General features: G+C 45.2%; 1 protein-coding gene across 1 annotated transcript; it reads left to right on the forward strand.

Moving 5' to 3' along the window:
* Positions 1-311: 311 nt before the first annotated feature.
* Positions 312-12,757, forward strand: sf1 (splicing factor 1). Its single transcript, XM_034165259.1, has 12 exons — positions 312-549; positions 3,866-3,994; positions 6,135-6,210; positions 9,839-9,991; positions 10,157-10,246; positions 10,348-10,531; positions 10,607-10,722; positions 10,842-10,949; positions 11,028-11,229; positions 11,303-11,525; positions 11,617-11,781; positions 12,173-12,757. The coding sequence occupies exons 1-12, from the start codon at positions 312-314 to the stop codon at positions 12,496-12,498; spliced, it is 2,010 nt and encodes a 669-aa protein (XP_034021150.1). The 3' UTR covers positions 12,499-12,757.
* Positions 12,758-13,133: the final 376 nt, after the last annotated feature.

Consider the following 13,133-nt stretch of genomic DNA (forward strand, 5'->3'; position numbering starts at 1 on the left):
TCTGCCGGGCGGACGGACGGTACGGAGGCGACCGCGAACGCACCTCGGCCCGCGGGTTATCGCTGGATTGACACGGAGCTGATCCAATCATTGTTTTGATTTCGAAGACGTCATGAAGAGCTGGCCAATAGCAGTGCTTCCTGTAGCAGCGCGATCGTCCCACATCTAGAACAGTCCTTTGTGTTCTTTTTCTCCACTAGCCGCCATTTTGGCGTTATTGAAGGTGTCTCTGTGTTGCGCGCTTCGGCTCCTGATTCTCCTCTTTTTGTTTGACTTTTCTCGCCAACGCCAGCGTCGGAGGGCCGCTGAGAATGGCTACGGGCGCGAACGCCACTCCTCTGGGGAAGCTGCACCCGAGTATCGGTGCTAAACGCGGCTTCGACTCCGGGCCGGGGAACGGCCTGATGCCCACGCCGCCCCCCGCCTCTTTCCCCCCGCTGCAGGCCTTCCAGAACCCCCTGGCCAACCCGGCCTGCGTGCAGTTCGGCCCCGCGGCGGGCTTCTCCGCTCAGGTTCAGCCAGCTATGATGTCCGGAATGTCCAAAGCGGGTAAGTGTGGTCAGGCCGCGCGGCTAAGCTAACGTGGCTAACACAAAATGGAGGCGGCTAGTTAGCAAACAGCAGCAGGCTGGCTAAGCTAACGCTAACGGACTTGATATGTCCTTAAACCCCCCCCCCTTTTTTTTGTTTTTCTGTTTTAATATAATTAAGAACTTTTTTTTCTCCGTTCTCAACGTTATTCATGATTCCTATGTAAACAATTAACTTTTTTTTCATCGTTATATTTGAGAGAGACGGCTAGTTTGCGGTGTTGGATTTTATACCGTGTTTGAGTCAGTCAACCTTCAGACACGTTTTAGTAAGAAGAGGATCATATTTAACGTGGGTAGCCAACGAAAGCGCGAAGCTTGTTCCCCAAAGGACCCACGGCACGTGTCTCTCACTCCTCCCCGGCACTGGTGTTCAGAGTGCCAGTGCGGAGGAAGCGAACGTCCCGGTCCAGCGTGCAAACCGCTACACCACCACCTCCATAAAACGACTCAAGAAAACGGGGAACTGACAGGGAGAGAGAGAAGTGCTGCTGACTGGCTGGTCGTTGTCACGTGGCAACCAGCGTGCATTCTGATTGGTTAACCCTGATCCGCCGAGCCTTGTGTATAAAAGTATATAAAACCTGGTAAAAGCCTCCATTGAGATTAGAAATCTAAGATATAAACGAACAAATATACCAAAAATCGAACAACGTTAAAGTTTGCTGCCGACTCTGTTGCTCCAAGCAATTCTATATTTTTGTATGAGCAAAATTTAGAGTGCATGTTTATTGGTGGAATCCCTCCCACATTTTCCAGGCGTTTTGGTGAAGTGTTAACTGCTCATTAAGAAAAGTAGCTATTGGCTGTCCTAAAAATCACCAGAAGACAATAAATGATGTCACAGATGCAGCAGGGAAAAATATGACAGAGATCACTGAATACATTATCAACGTTTTAATATTGTTTGGTAAATTCTATACTCATAAATGTAGCACATTGAAAAGGAATTTATACAGACTTCTGGCTGAATTTGAACAATATAAAAGCAGTTTTAAGCTTATAGGCTCTCCCCATGCTCTGTAAGGAATTTTTTTGAAGAGAATTAATGTTAAAGAATGTCTTTACTTTTGTTATTGTACAACTTTTTTTTCTATCTCTTTCTATTTATATGATAACACTGTGACCGTTATTGTGAACTCGTCCTTTGTTCATTTTACTGTTAATTTATTTGTTGGGGAAAAAAACCCATTTTGACAGTAGAGCTGAAACAACTAATCGAGTTAATCGATTAAAATAGTTATCGACTAACTTAGTCATCAGTTAGTTGCTAAATAACTTTGTTTTACCGCAAATGTTTTGTTTCTTCCATATAATCAACCGAGCTTTGCTTTGACTCTTGAGCCGATGGAGTGCTTCAAGCTGCTGCTTCGTTGGTTTCATTTGTTTTATTTTGCTTTATCTTAATTTTTCCCAAATAAAACCCTAAAGAGCATATGTCTGTGAGGAGTATTTACCTTTTTTATGTTAAACTGACCTGTTATGGTCTTCTGAAACAGTTGACAGATGTATTTTATGCTAACGCAGATGCTAACATGTTAGCATGTCTATGGCGTTTTCAGTGTTAAAGTTAGCATTAAGCTGCTGGCATTTCAGCATGTTTGTGCATTTGTGAGTAAAAACACCTTCATAATATTGAACTACAAATAAACTGGATTGTTGGTTTGTTTGTTTATTGTGCCATTAAAATTGGCTATCCCTTCTCAAAATAACACAACTTCTCAAGGCCAGGGATCCTCACAGTCTGAAGACTAATTAGTCACAGCGCAGCAAACGAGGTAAAAGCTGACCGAGTCTGAGTCAGGTTTGCCACTCAGTCCAGGAACAGCCAGGGCGGCGTTACGTGTGCGTGTTTGAACGCGGAGGATTGTAGCTATCTCTCCGCTCACTGCTTTGCAATAGGGCTCTCTGGCTCTGCAGCAGCATCGGAGGCGGGGAGACCCGCTGCTGCTCAGTGAGAACAGAGACTAGATCTGAGTCGCCAAACACCAGGGAGTCTCCAGTGACACCAGGAAAAGTAGCTAGATTTGTCGCTAAAGAAAATAAGTTGTCGGGGGGTTGGAAAGTCACCAGGTTTAGTGAGAAAGTTGGCAACACTGTCTTGGTGATGCAGATTAAAAGAAAAGGGGGCGGGGCCAGATGTGGTCTGTGAGCCAGAAACGCAGTGGCTGCATTTAGTAAGCCACTGTCCTACAGTTACAAAACAGTCACAGTGATGAATTACAAAGTTATCAGTATCTGTTGCTCACAGCCAATCGAAGACGACTCGGTCCTGAGACGTCAGTGTGCGTCTCAGTTCCTGTGTGTGGCGGCGCAGCCTGCAGCTTTAATGCTGACGAATCAAACAAACAGTGGGAGCATTAGATGAAAAATGACTGCAGTATAGAGGTGGATATTCTTTTTTTATTTTAGTCAGAATCTGTGGGATAGATGTCAGATTGTGACGTGTTTAATGCTGACTACTAACTTTATTTGACGTGGACAGCAGGAGTTTTTAAAGTTGCACCCTGTGAAGATATAAAATAATTAGTTAACACTAATAATGTTCATTCAGAGACCTAGAACTTTACAATGCTAAAATTATAAATAACTGTTGTCAGTCGTGGTAAATTCCAGACATGATCACAGGGTGTTGCTCTTTATTATTTTCTGACTACTTCAGATTGGTTATTCGGCTCACACCTGTGATCTGATCTGATTGGCCGCATTATCTTCTCTGCTGGTGTTTGGAGCTTTCAAGCGCTGACAAAATAAGGCTTTTCTCTGAGTGACGGATGCGGTTTTGAGCTCAGTGAGCCTGCTGATGTGTCTCTGGCGTCACGCTGAGATTGCAGCATTTCCACTGTTTTTGGCCTTGTGAGACCAAACCGTGCCGCTGCAGGGCAAATATTTTGACGAAATAATCTTAGGATCTTCATTTATTTATTATACACAAAACAAAACACATACCGTCACAAAACAATTTTTTCAGTTGCACTTTAACTAAAAAAACACACCTGCCCCCACCAGTTTATTTAATTTTGATTGGATAGAAATCTGAGAAAAATAGTCATTACTTGTAAATTAAGAAACCAACTCTTAAGCGATATGCTCAGTGACAAATTATTTTTCCGTCCTTTGCATAAAGATTTCTACATTTTGATTTTCCCAGCTGTCATGAATCCTGTACAGTTTACATAAAATGACAGAAAATATATCATTAAATCCTGTAACCCTGCTCTGACATTCACAGGCTGCTTTTTTTTTTTTTTTTTTGGTTTTTAAATTTTGGTTAGATTTTGGGAAGAAACCCAGGAAGAAGAGCCGTTGGAGCAGTGAAACACCAGATCAGAAGACCGTCATCCCCGGCATGCCCACCGTCATCCCCCCTGGACTGACTCGGGATCAGGAGCGGGCTTATATAGGTAAATTGATTTTTAGTATGACCTTTATTTTATTTATTTATTTATTTTTTCAGGTTTGTGTCATTAATGAACTGTGTTTAAGCTTTGGGGGTGTCTGGTCAGTTCTCAACCACGCTTCTAATGAACGGGACTGTGTGCTTCTCCCCCAACCTGTGCTCCAGCTGTTGAAGAGTCACAGTTTGTCATGTCCGGGTGATTTGTCTTTAATGATGCCAAACTGTCTCTGTGGTTTGTAGACCATCGGGCACTCATTAAGCACAGGTAGATTATTAAACGCTGCTGCTTGCTGGTAACCGCCCCCTCAGCTTCAGGTCACTGTTCACTGTCTTGCCTGTTTCCCCACCACCACCACACACACACACACACACGTCATCAGTACTGTTCCTTGCATGGAGGGATTAAGGCAGCAGCATACTTCAGCAGACAGCCTGTCGGAAGAGTTCAGATCTGCTAATTGAGTCCTGAAAGCTTCTCCCCTTTCCACTCGGGCTGTCTTAAAATATATTTGAACTATTTGTCCAGCAGTTGGATGCGAGGAGACCACATAATAAATCAAAGGGACACTTGTCCACTGCTGTCTCCGAAGGCAGGCAGTGGACGAGCTTGTCCGCGCGGAACATGTGTCCTGGTCCGAGAGCCAGGGTGTCTGATGAAGTGTGCGGCGGCCTTACTCACGATGTCCTAACATGCTGCTGATTATCTTGATGAAAGTGTGGGCAGTGCTGCTTCAGTGGCATCAACGTTACTCGTCATTGTGCTGTGAAGACAAACAACCATGGATTTGGTTTCTGGCTTTCCAATATGCCTTCCAGCAGCAGTGTGGCACCAACACGCCGCCTTCATAGGCCCTCAGTGGGGCGCTCTGAAGCACACGCGTCCCTGTGTCAATAACGGATGTTGTTATTGATGGTCACTCATTGGTTAATGGTTGGTCTTCCTTGGTATGTAAACATTTGTTTGTGCTTACCTTCTTTTGTCACACTTCTCTCATTCAGTAGATCCCGAAAACAATCTGAGGAAATGTTTTTAAGATGAACACACTGTGCGGCATCATTCATCTGTGTAATTTGAGAATAATCATTCCACTGACCCCTGGAGAGGGGAGGTTTCACACTGTGCATGGGATGAGTGATATTTTTCCATTGCTTTCTAAATGTCAGATTTGTTTCTGTGTAACCACAGGCCCTGTGGGGTGCAGAGCGGCTGTGGTCCCTGAAATGTGGAAAATAGATTTGTCAGGAATGTCAACTCGGCATGTCCTTTTTAACACCTCACGCTGTAGTCAAGTCGTCATGACAGAAGCCCTCTGCTTAGGCTTTAAACTTTTAGGCCCTGAGTCCATATAGCTCCCCGTTTTCCCCACGGGCTCCATCGTTGTCTTTTTATGTGGCTGCTCCAAGTGCTTTTAAGTTGAAAATTCCCAAACATATCTGAAAGACACTGATGTTGCTGCAGCTCTTCTTCTGGCAACCAGGAGGAGAGGTTTATTTTGGACATTTGTCACTCAAAATCTCACCACGCAGACAAAAAAAGCTCACCTGTGATAGCAGATTAGACACACTTGGCTCCTGCTGAGGGCGAGAACTTTTTAATAACTGAACATTAGATGCTAGTCATTAGCGGTGTATTGTTGGCATATAAACAGGCCCTATGTGCAGGCTTTTTTTTTTTTTTTTTTTTTTTTACTTTATTTGTTGTCATCCCTGCTGAAACTGTTGGTGTTACTCTTTTGTGAGTGCTCACTCTCTCAGCACTTTTTCACCCTGAAACATAAAATGCTATATAGACACGGGGCCTAATGGATGTGCAGTCATTTGTAAAAATATTGGTCCACTCATGTCCTAACATTGTACCATTCAGAATATCATAGTTTGGGTTGCTTTAAGTGAGACATTTTTGAAAAGTGAAGTTTTCTGTGTTTGCTTCTCGATGCTGTTGTGTAATGTCATTAATGTGGTGTCAATAAGAGGGTTTAATGCCTTGGATTTCTGCTGTGAAATGTTTTTGTTTTTAACTTAACAGGCTTTTACCTCAGTAATGAGACGGTACTCTGATGTGAAGAGTGTTGTCTCTTTGATATTTCTGTGATAACCACATTTCTCTCCGTCCTTGTTTTCTTTCCTAACCTGAATTCTTCCAGTCCAACTGCAGATTGAAGACCTGACTCGTAAACTGCGTACAGGAGACCTGGGAATCCCTGTTAACCCTGAGGACAGGTCGGAAAAAGATTAAACCCACCAACAGTAACATTTTCTCTACCTTCTTGACTTTTTTTTTTTTCTTTTTCAAAGACAAATGTTGAGTATATTTGTGAATTAGCCTGAATTTCACATTACATAGTAGTTAGCTGGAAAATGTAAGATTTTAGCTAGCTCTGTTACATGGTTCTAGCTTACTATGTTTTGTCTGACTCAGTTAATGTGGGAGGGGCAGAGTTCTCAATGCCAGTTCTACGTAGCAACCCGCCAATTGGACTTTCTTTCTTCTGATACCCAAACCGAGAGAATCACCTGGTATTGTCCTTCACGTGGGCTTATCTTTTTAATAAATAACAGTATACTTAACTAAACATAAACATTTGAAAAGTGAACTTGTGCATTAATCATTAACATTTAGTTGAGCTAAAGCTCGTGTCCTACTGATACCCAACTGTTTCCTCTTGAGGTATTTCTATCAATCACGAGGCATATATTATTATTTATTTATTTATTTTTTAAATCTGTGGTGAGGATGGCATTCAGAAGCCTGATTGAAGGTTGTTTAACCCTCTGGGGTCAAGGGTATAATTGGCCATTTTTGACTACTTTTGGGTTTGCCTTTAAATTACCTTAACAAAAACTTTACCTTGTTTGGTGTAATTTTCTTCAGCACAACCTCGCCTGTGTGACATTAGCTTTTATTTCATTCTGTATTAACAGTGAGCCTAAATTCACACAAAAAAACATAAAATCCATGTAGAAAAAAATAACTTTTTAATTTTTACTGTGAAAATCACAAATATCTTTAACAAACTGTTTTTATAATGCAAATATAAATTGCAAATTTCAAAACATGTACAAATGTAGCAAACATTTATTACTTACTACTTACTACATTTATTATTTATTACTATTTACAATACAAAGAAATGCTTCAGTTGTTTTTTGCACAACTACTTACAAAGCAGTAAGATGGGACTCAAATTTTTTTGTGCCACTCAAAAAACAATTTCTGTCGAAACAATACAGATGGGACGCAGGCCTGACCAGGAGTGACACTCCTGTTGTCCACTTGGAGGCAGTGCTGGCACCTTAGTCTACTGTTGGTGGCTTTTGCCAGGATCTCCTCAGCAACCAAATTTGTGGGTTGGTGATTTTGATTGGTTTAGGTCATGCAATTTCCACCAATGATAATGGGGAAGTCATGTTTTCTTCTTCCCATGCAATTACTCCAGTGAGAGAAGGGAGAGCAAGGAAGTGAAAGTCCTGTTTGGGCACCAAAAATTACCATAATATTCTGGAAAAAGCAAAGTGGAAATTATTAATCATGATTCAAGGTGTACTAGGCCCATCAACACAATTTTAAAAACTGGTATATAGTTTGAAGTCTGCACTTTAAACACACATTCAAACGGAGACTCAGATTGTGGTGTATTGGATCCACTTAATTCGGCCATGTGACTTTGGCACGTCTCCTGGTCAGATGACTCCAGAGGGTTAAGAGTGAAGTTTTGTGGCTACATCATGTGACACCTATGCAGTTGGTGGCTCTTTACCTGTGGTGTCACGTCCTCAGTGTAGACGTATCGTAAGCTTGTTCGAAGCCGCTCAGCTGTGCACAAACCCGTTTCTTCAATCTTCTTGGTGAAATTGGACTTCTTTAGTGTCTTTCAATGCCAGCTCCAGAAGGTTTTACCTTCGTGTGTCCTGTTGTCCAATGCAGCCTTTTTAATAACACTGCCATCTGTAAGCATTATTATATTTATTTATTATATTATTTATTTATTTATTATTATTTATTATTTTATTTATTATATCATTATATTTACAGCTCATATTTTACACCTTTAAATGGTTTGTTGCTAAACCGTTTCTGGAAGTGTTTGGGTATCAGCGGGAACTCAAAACTGTGTTTCATTCTGAGTAGATCGTTGATGGCTTGCTTAGACTAAAACCAGTGTGGCACCATCATGCTGGTATGTTCAGTGGTGCCTTGCTGGTGTCAGATTAGTACTCATAAGTCCTGTTTGGTGTGTGTGTGTGGTTTTTTTTTTTTTTATGGTCTGTGTGTATCGATAAGATTGAAGCAAACGTCTGATTGACAGATGTTGAAGATTTGCATCAGTTGCATGTATTTACAGTGGATTACAGAAGTCTTCAGCCCACTCATTTTTGATCATGACCTTCTTTTATTTGTTTATTTTTAAGTGTGTACCATATTTTCCAGAGTACAAGTTGCACCTGTTAAAAAGAAGAGAAAAAATAAAACAGAAGTTCCAGGACCTCCCACAGACACACAGCAGCTACTTGTACTCCGGAAAATCCGGTATCCGTGGGGGGGTGAGTGAGTCGCTGAACAGTGCACTGAACGCAGGACGTTTATGCAAATGTTGTCAGCCGTACGTTGTGCTTGTGGGAGCTGGACGACGGCCTTCAGTAACTGTGCCTGTTGTTGAAGTTCCCTGGACCCTCTGTGGGTTCACTCTGTGTGATAACATGAATTCAGGTGTTCACTGTATAAAAGGGTTCTGGGTTTTTCACCTCCCTAAACCCTCGGGCACATTTTGGACAGTACATTTTAATCATAATTTAAACTCTGACAGATGATAATCCCTTCTGTGATATTTGATAACTTTTTTTTTTTAACGACAAACAAACCTGCAGAAGGAGGAGGTTCCATCAGCGGATGATGCTTTGCCTTTTTTGAGTGACGCCATGTTTTATCAAAGGAAAACGTGTCGGATTTATTCCCAGAAAAAAAAAAGTTGGAACTATGCTTTTGGGAATGTGTGACATGAATCTTTTTGTTAGCTGAAGTCCCTTCCTCCATTCATGATGTAGGTCTCTTTAATTATCAAACATTTCTACAGCAACAAAAAAGTCGATTCCAGAGGTTTAAAAAAAAAAACACACACAACAAAAAATAATGGCTTCCCACTTGGATGTGACAGAACCCGCTGGGTACTGTATGTTTCAGGTTGTCACTGGTGGAAGTTTCAGGCACACACCAAACCCCCCCCCCCCCCCCCCCACGTGGACTCTAATGTGGCTCTCTGATGGGAGAGCGTAGGAAAAGGTGGACGTCTAATCCTAATTCCTTTTCTCTAACCCAAATTACCCCTGGTCAGCCTAACAACCCTTTTTCAAGCACAGAGCCTCCTTAACGCAGCGCCACAGGTTTTCAGCGTCCAGGGGGAGGCACGGACCTCTACCGCCACGTCGGCGCCAAGCAAGTCTCAAAGCCGGCCTTTCTGCTTAGAATCGCCACTTTTGCTCTGGATTCTTTAATTTTGTTACTTTTCTGGCTGCAGCTTTCCTTTCTGAGCCAGCACACTCCTGTGTGCAGGTTTAGCTCTCAGCTCTTTGTTGTAAGATGGAAACCACACACGCGAGCTTTATTTTTTCTCTTAAAGCTGATTCTTAAGCTAACAGTGTGTCTCAGACTCAGTTTATCTGGGAGCAGATGTTTGTTTCTGTCAGCTATGAGTGAATAACCAGCTAGTTGCGTTTCTTTTTATTATTATTATTATTATTAATAAATGTGTATTTAGCTGTAGCGAGCCGGTGTGATTGCTAACGGAGCGGCGCCACTGCTGAAGGAATGCTGACAATGTCTTTGTTGTCTTTTGTCTGCCACCATTTGCAGGTCCCCCTCTCCAGAGCCCATCTACAACAGCGAGGGCAAACGCTTGAACACCCGTGAGTATCGCACGCGGAAGAAGATCGAAGAGGAGCGGCACTCGCTCATCACCGAGATGGTTGGCCTCAATCCTGAGTTCAAGCCTCCGGCAGACTATAAGTATGATTGTGTTTATGTTTTCAGGTGCCACAGTTAAAGCGCCGTTTGTAGGGCGGGAACAAACCGCCCGTACTGCTCCATGTACACGATGGCGGCGACATCGTTGCATGTGGCAGTCCTCCTGTGTCATTTCTACCATCTTTGAAACGCGTCTGTGTTTTTCAGACCTCCTGCTACAAGAGTCAACGACAAAGTCATGATCCCCCAAGACGAGTACCCCGAGATCAACTTCGTGGGTCTGCTGATTGGACCACGGTGAGCGGGACCGACGCCTGGCTGGACTCCACTCTTTGCTGAAACATAATAATCGGGGTGGTTTTTCTTCTTCTTCTGTTTCTGCCTGACTGCTCTCACAGTGGAAACACCCTGAAGAACATTGAGAAAGAGTGCTGTGCCAAGATCATGATCCGAGGCAAAGGTTCTGTGAAGGAGGGGAAGGTTGGCCGGAAGGACGGACAGATGCTGCCGGGCGAGGACGAGCCTCTGCATGCGCTGGTCACTGCCAACACCATGGAGAACGTGAAGAAAGCTGTGGAGCAGGTTCACGCTTCAGCCGCTCACTCAAAGGAAGTTAGCGTGAATGCTCTGTGTAGCTAACTAACGTTGTCCCCACAGATCCGCAACATCCTGAAGCAAGGTATCGAGACGCCCGAGGATCAGAACGACCTCCGTAAGATGCAGCTGCGGGAGCTCGCCAGGCTCAACGGCACGCTGCGGGAAGACGACAACAGGTGACTGACACACGGCGACTCCAGAGTGAGGCATCAAACGGACGATGCAGTTTTTATCGCTGTGCTAGCTGTCCTTATAGACGGTGTCTTATCGAGCTCATTGTGCTGAACGGTTGCAGGATTCTTCGTCCATGGCAGAACTCGGAGCCGCGCAGCATCACCAACACCACGCTCTGCACCAAATGTGGCGGTGCTGGACACATCTCCTCTGACTGCAAGTACACCAGGTGATGACTAGGTGGCGCTGTGACTGCTGTCCTGCTGAGAGCAGCGCTGATTCTGACTGTTTCTTTTGGGTTTTCTAGTTCGTTTGCTGCCCATAGAGCTGCTGGTGGCGCCGGAGAGCCGCCACAGTCGGCCCAGGACAAAGCCCGGATGGACAAGGAGTATCTGTCCCTGATGGCAGAGCTGGGGGAGGCTCCCGTCCCCACCTCAGGGGGCGGGCACGTCAGCGCCCAGGGAGGGGCCCCTCGCGTCTCAGCGCCCAGCACCACTCAGCCGCCGCCGGTCAGTCAGACACACACACACCTACGTGCACGTTGAGTGTTAGCATGAACTCTGACGTGTCCCTGTACCGCAGAACCGACCCCCCTGGATGAGCTCCAGCCCGGCAGAAAACAGGAACTTCCACGGCATGCCCGGAGGCCCCACTGGCCCCGCAGGACCTCACAGTTTCCCTCCCCCCATGCCAAACATGGGAGGCCCCCCCATGCCCCCCAACCCAAACGGTATGCCTCCCCCCTGGATGCAGCCCCCTCCTCCCCCCATGGGTCAGGGTCCAGGACCTCACGGACACCCGATGGGTAAAGGATTTAGTATTTGTGGTCCGGGTTGCGTGCAGAGACTTGTTCTGAGTTTTGACTGACAGCTTCTTTTTTTTTTCTCCTCCTCTAGGCCTCCTGCCACCTCCCATGGGCATGATGCCACCTCCACCCCCTCCTCCCAGCAGCCAGCCACCCCCTCCCCCTTCCGGACCGCTGCCACCATGGCAACAGCAGGCTCCGCCTCCACCTCCAACCAGCAGTATGGCAGCAAGTTCACCGTTGCCCTGGCAACAGAGTAAGAACAATGAGTGTTTGAAATAAAGGCCTGGCCAGAACATTAGGTACGGGCAGGTAGGACATTAGGTATTCAGGAGCTTCTACGTGTTTTTTTTTTTTGTTTTTTTTTCCCGGAGCAGGTGCTTTGAGGTGTATTTAGATTAGATAAGATGAAACTATTGATTCCTTGGGAAGACTCTCTCAGGGAAATTGAGGTTCCAGCAGCATTGTATAGCAGCACACAGGGTAAGAAGCACACAGAGTACCAAAAGTGACAGTAAAAAAGAAAAAAACAGTTTACTGGCTGTTCCTGTCCTCTGTCTTCCTGTTACTCCTCCTCCCTGTTTGATATGAACTTTGTGTTAATGGGGTGTTAACCAGCATCTGTCTGTCCCGCCTCCTCGTTGCAGATACCACCACCACGTCCAGCCCTGGCACGGGCACCCTGCCGCCATGGCAACAGACTCAGCAGCCTGCGGCCTCTGGGACCCAGCCGCCGCCACCCATGGGAACCCCATCCATGCCGCCTCCCCCAGGAGTCCAGCCCCCGTTGCCCCCCGGTGCTCCGCCTCCTCCTCCGCCCCCACCAGGCTCAAGCGGTATGATGTACGCCCCCCCACCACCCCCGCCGCCGATGGACCCTTCCAACTTTGTCACCATGATGGGGATGGGGGTTCCGGGCATGCCTCCTTTCGGCATGCCGCCTGCTCCTCCCCCTCCTCCGCCCCAGAATTAGCCCCGCCCCCTGTCTGTCCACAGATGTTCTGAGCTGCAGCTGATTGTTGAAGACTGAAACCTGAAAGCAGTGCTTTATGTTGATTCTTTGTCAGTAAACCGGAGACGGGCCGTTGGCTGAATGTGTCCCGCACTCGGTGTGCGTCAGTTTGTTTGGAAGAAAGCTCCTCTGAATATTGACGTTTTGTTGTCCCCCACCCAAAAAAATACCTCTCCACCTGTAAGGAAAAGGAGTTTGTTATATATATAATTTGAGTTTGGACAGAGGACTCCAGACACGTGTGTCTGTCTCCTGTCTGCTCTGCTTTTTTTTTTTTTTTTTTTTTTTTTTTTTGTAGCCACGTGAAGTGTTTTAATTCTTTTTGTAGTTCTGATGATTCTGCAGCCTCCTCTTTAGATTTTTGTCATCTTTTGACCCCCCCCCTCTGCGTATCGGTTGTTGGGACCGTCTTCTTTGTATGTTTGTGGCCTCCAATAAAAACAAAGTTGTCAGTCAGTTGCTGCTGTTGATTAAACTCCTTCACAGTTTCTGTCTTCACACTCTGGTTACAGAGCCGCGTCCTTCACGAAGGTCAAACGCTGTTGGTGGGTTTGTTCCTCTTAATAACCTCCCTCTCTGGGTGTTGTCTTTCAGCA

This window comes from Thalassophryne amazonica, unplaced genomic scaffold (genome assembly GCF_902500255.1).
Source record: "Thalassophryne amazonica unplaced genomic scaffold, fThaAma1.1, whole genome shotgun sequence".
NCBI lineage: Eukaryota > Metazoa > Chordata > Actinopteri > Batrachoidiformes > Batrachoididae > Thalassophryne > Thalassophryne amazonica.

Coding starts and splice junctions, on each gene's coding strand:
- sf1 (XM_034165259.1), top strand. CDS start 312: ATGGCTACGGGCGCGAACGCCACTCCTCTGGGGAAGCTGCACCCGAGT. Junction 550..3,865: donor GTCCGGAATGTCCAAAGCGG/GTAAGTGTGGTC, acceptor AATTTTGGTTAG/ATTTTGGGAAGAAACCCAGG. Junction 3,995..6,134: donor TCAGGAGCGGGCTTATATAG/GTAAATTGATTT, acceptor GAATTCTTCCAG/TCCAACTGCAGATTGAAGAC.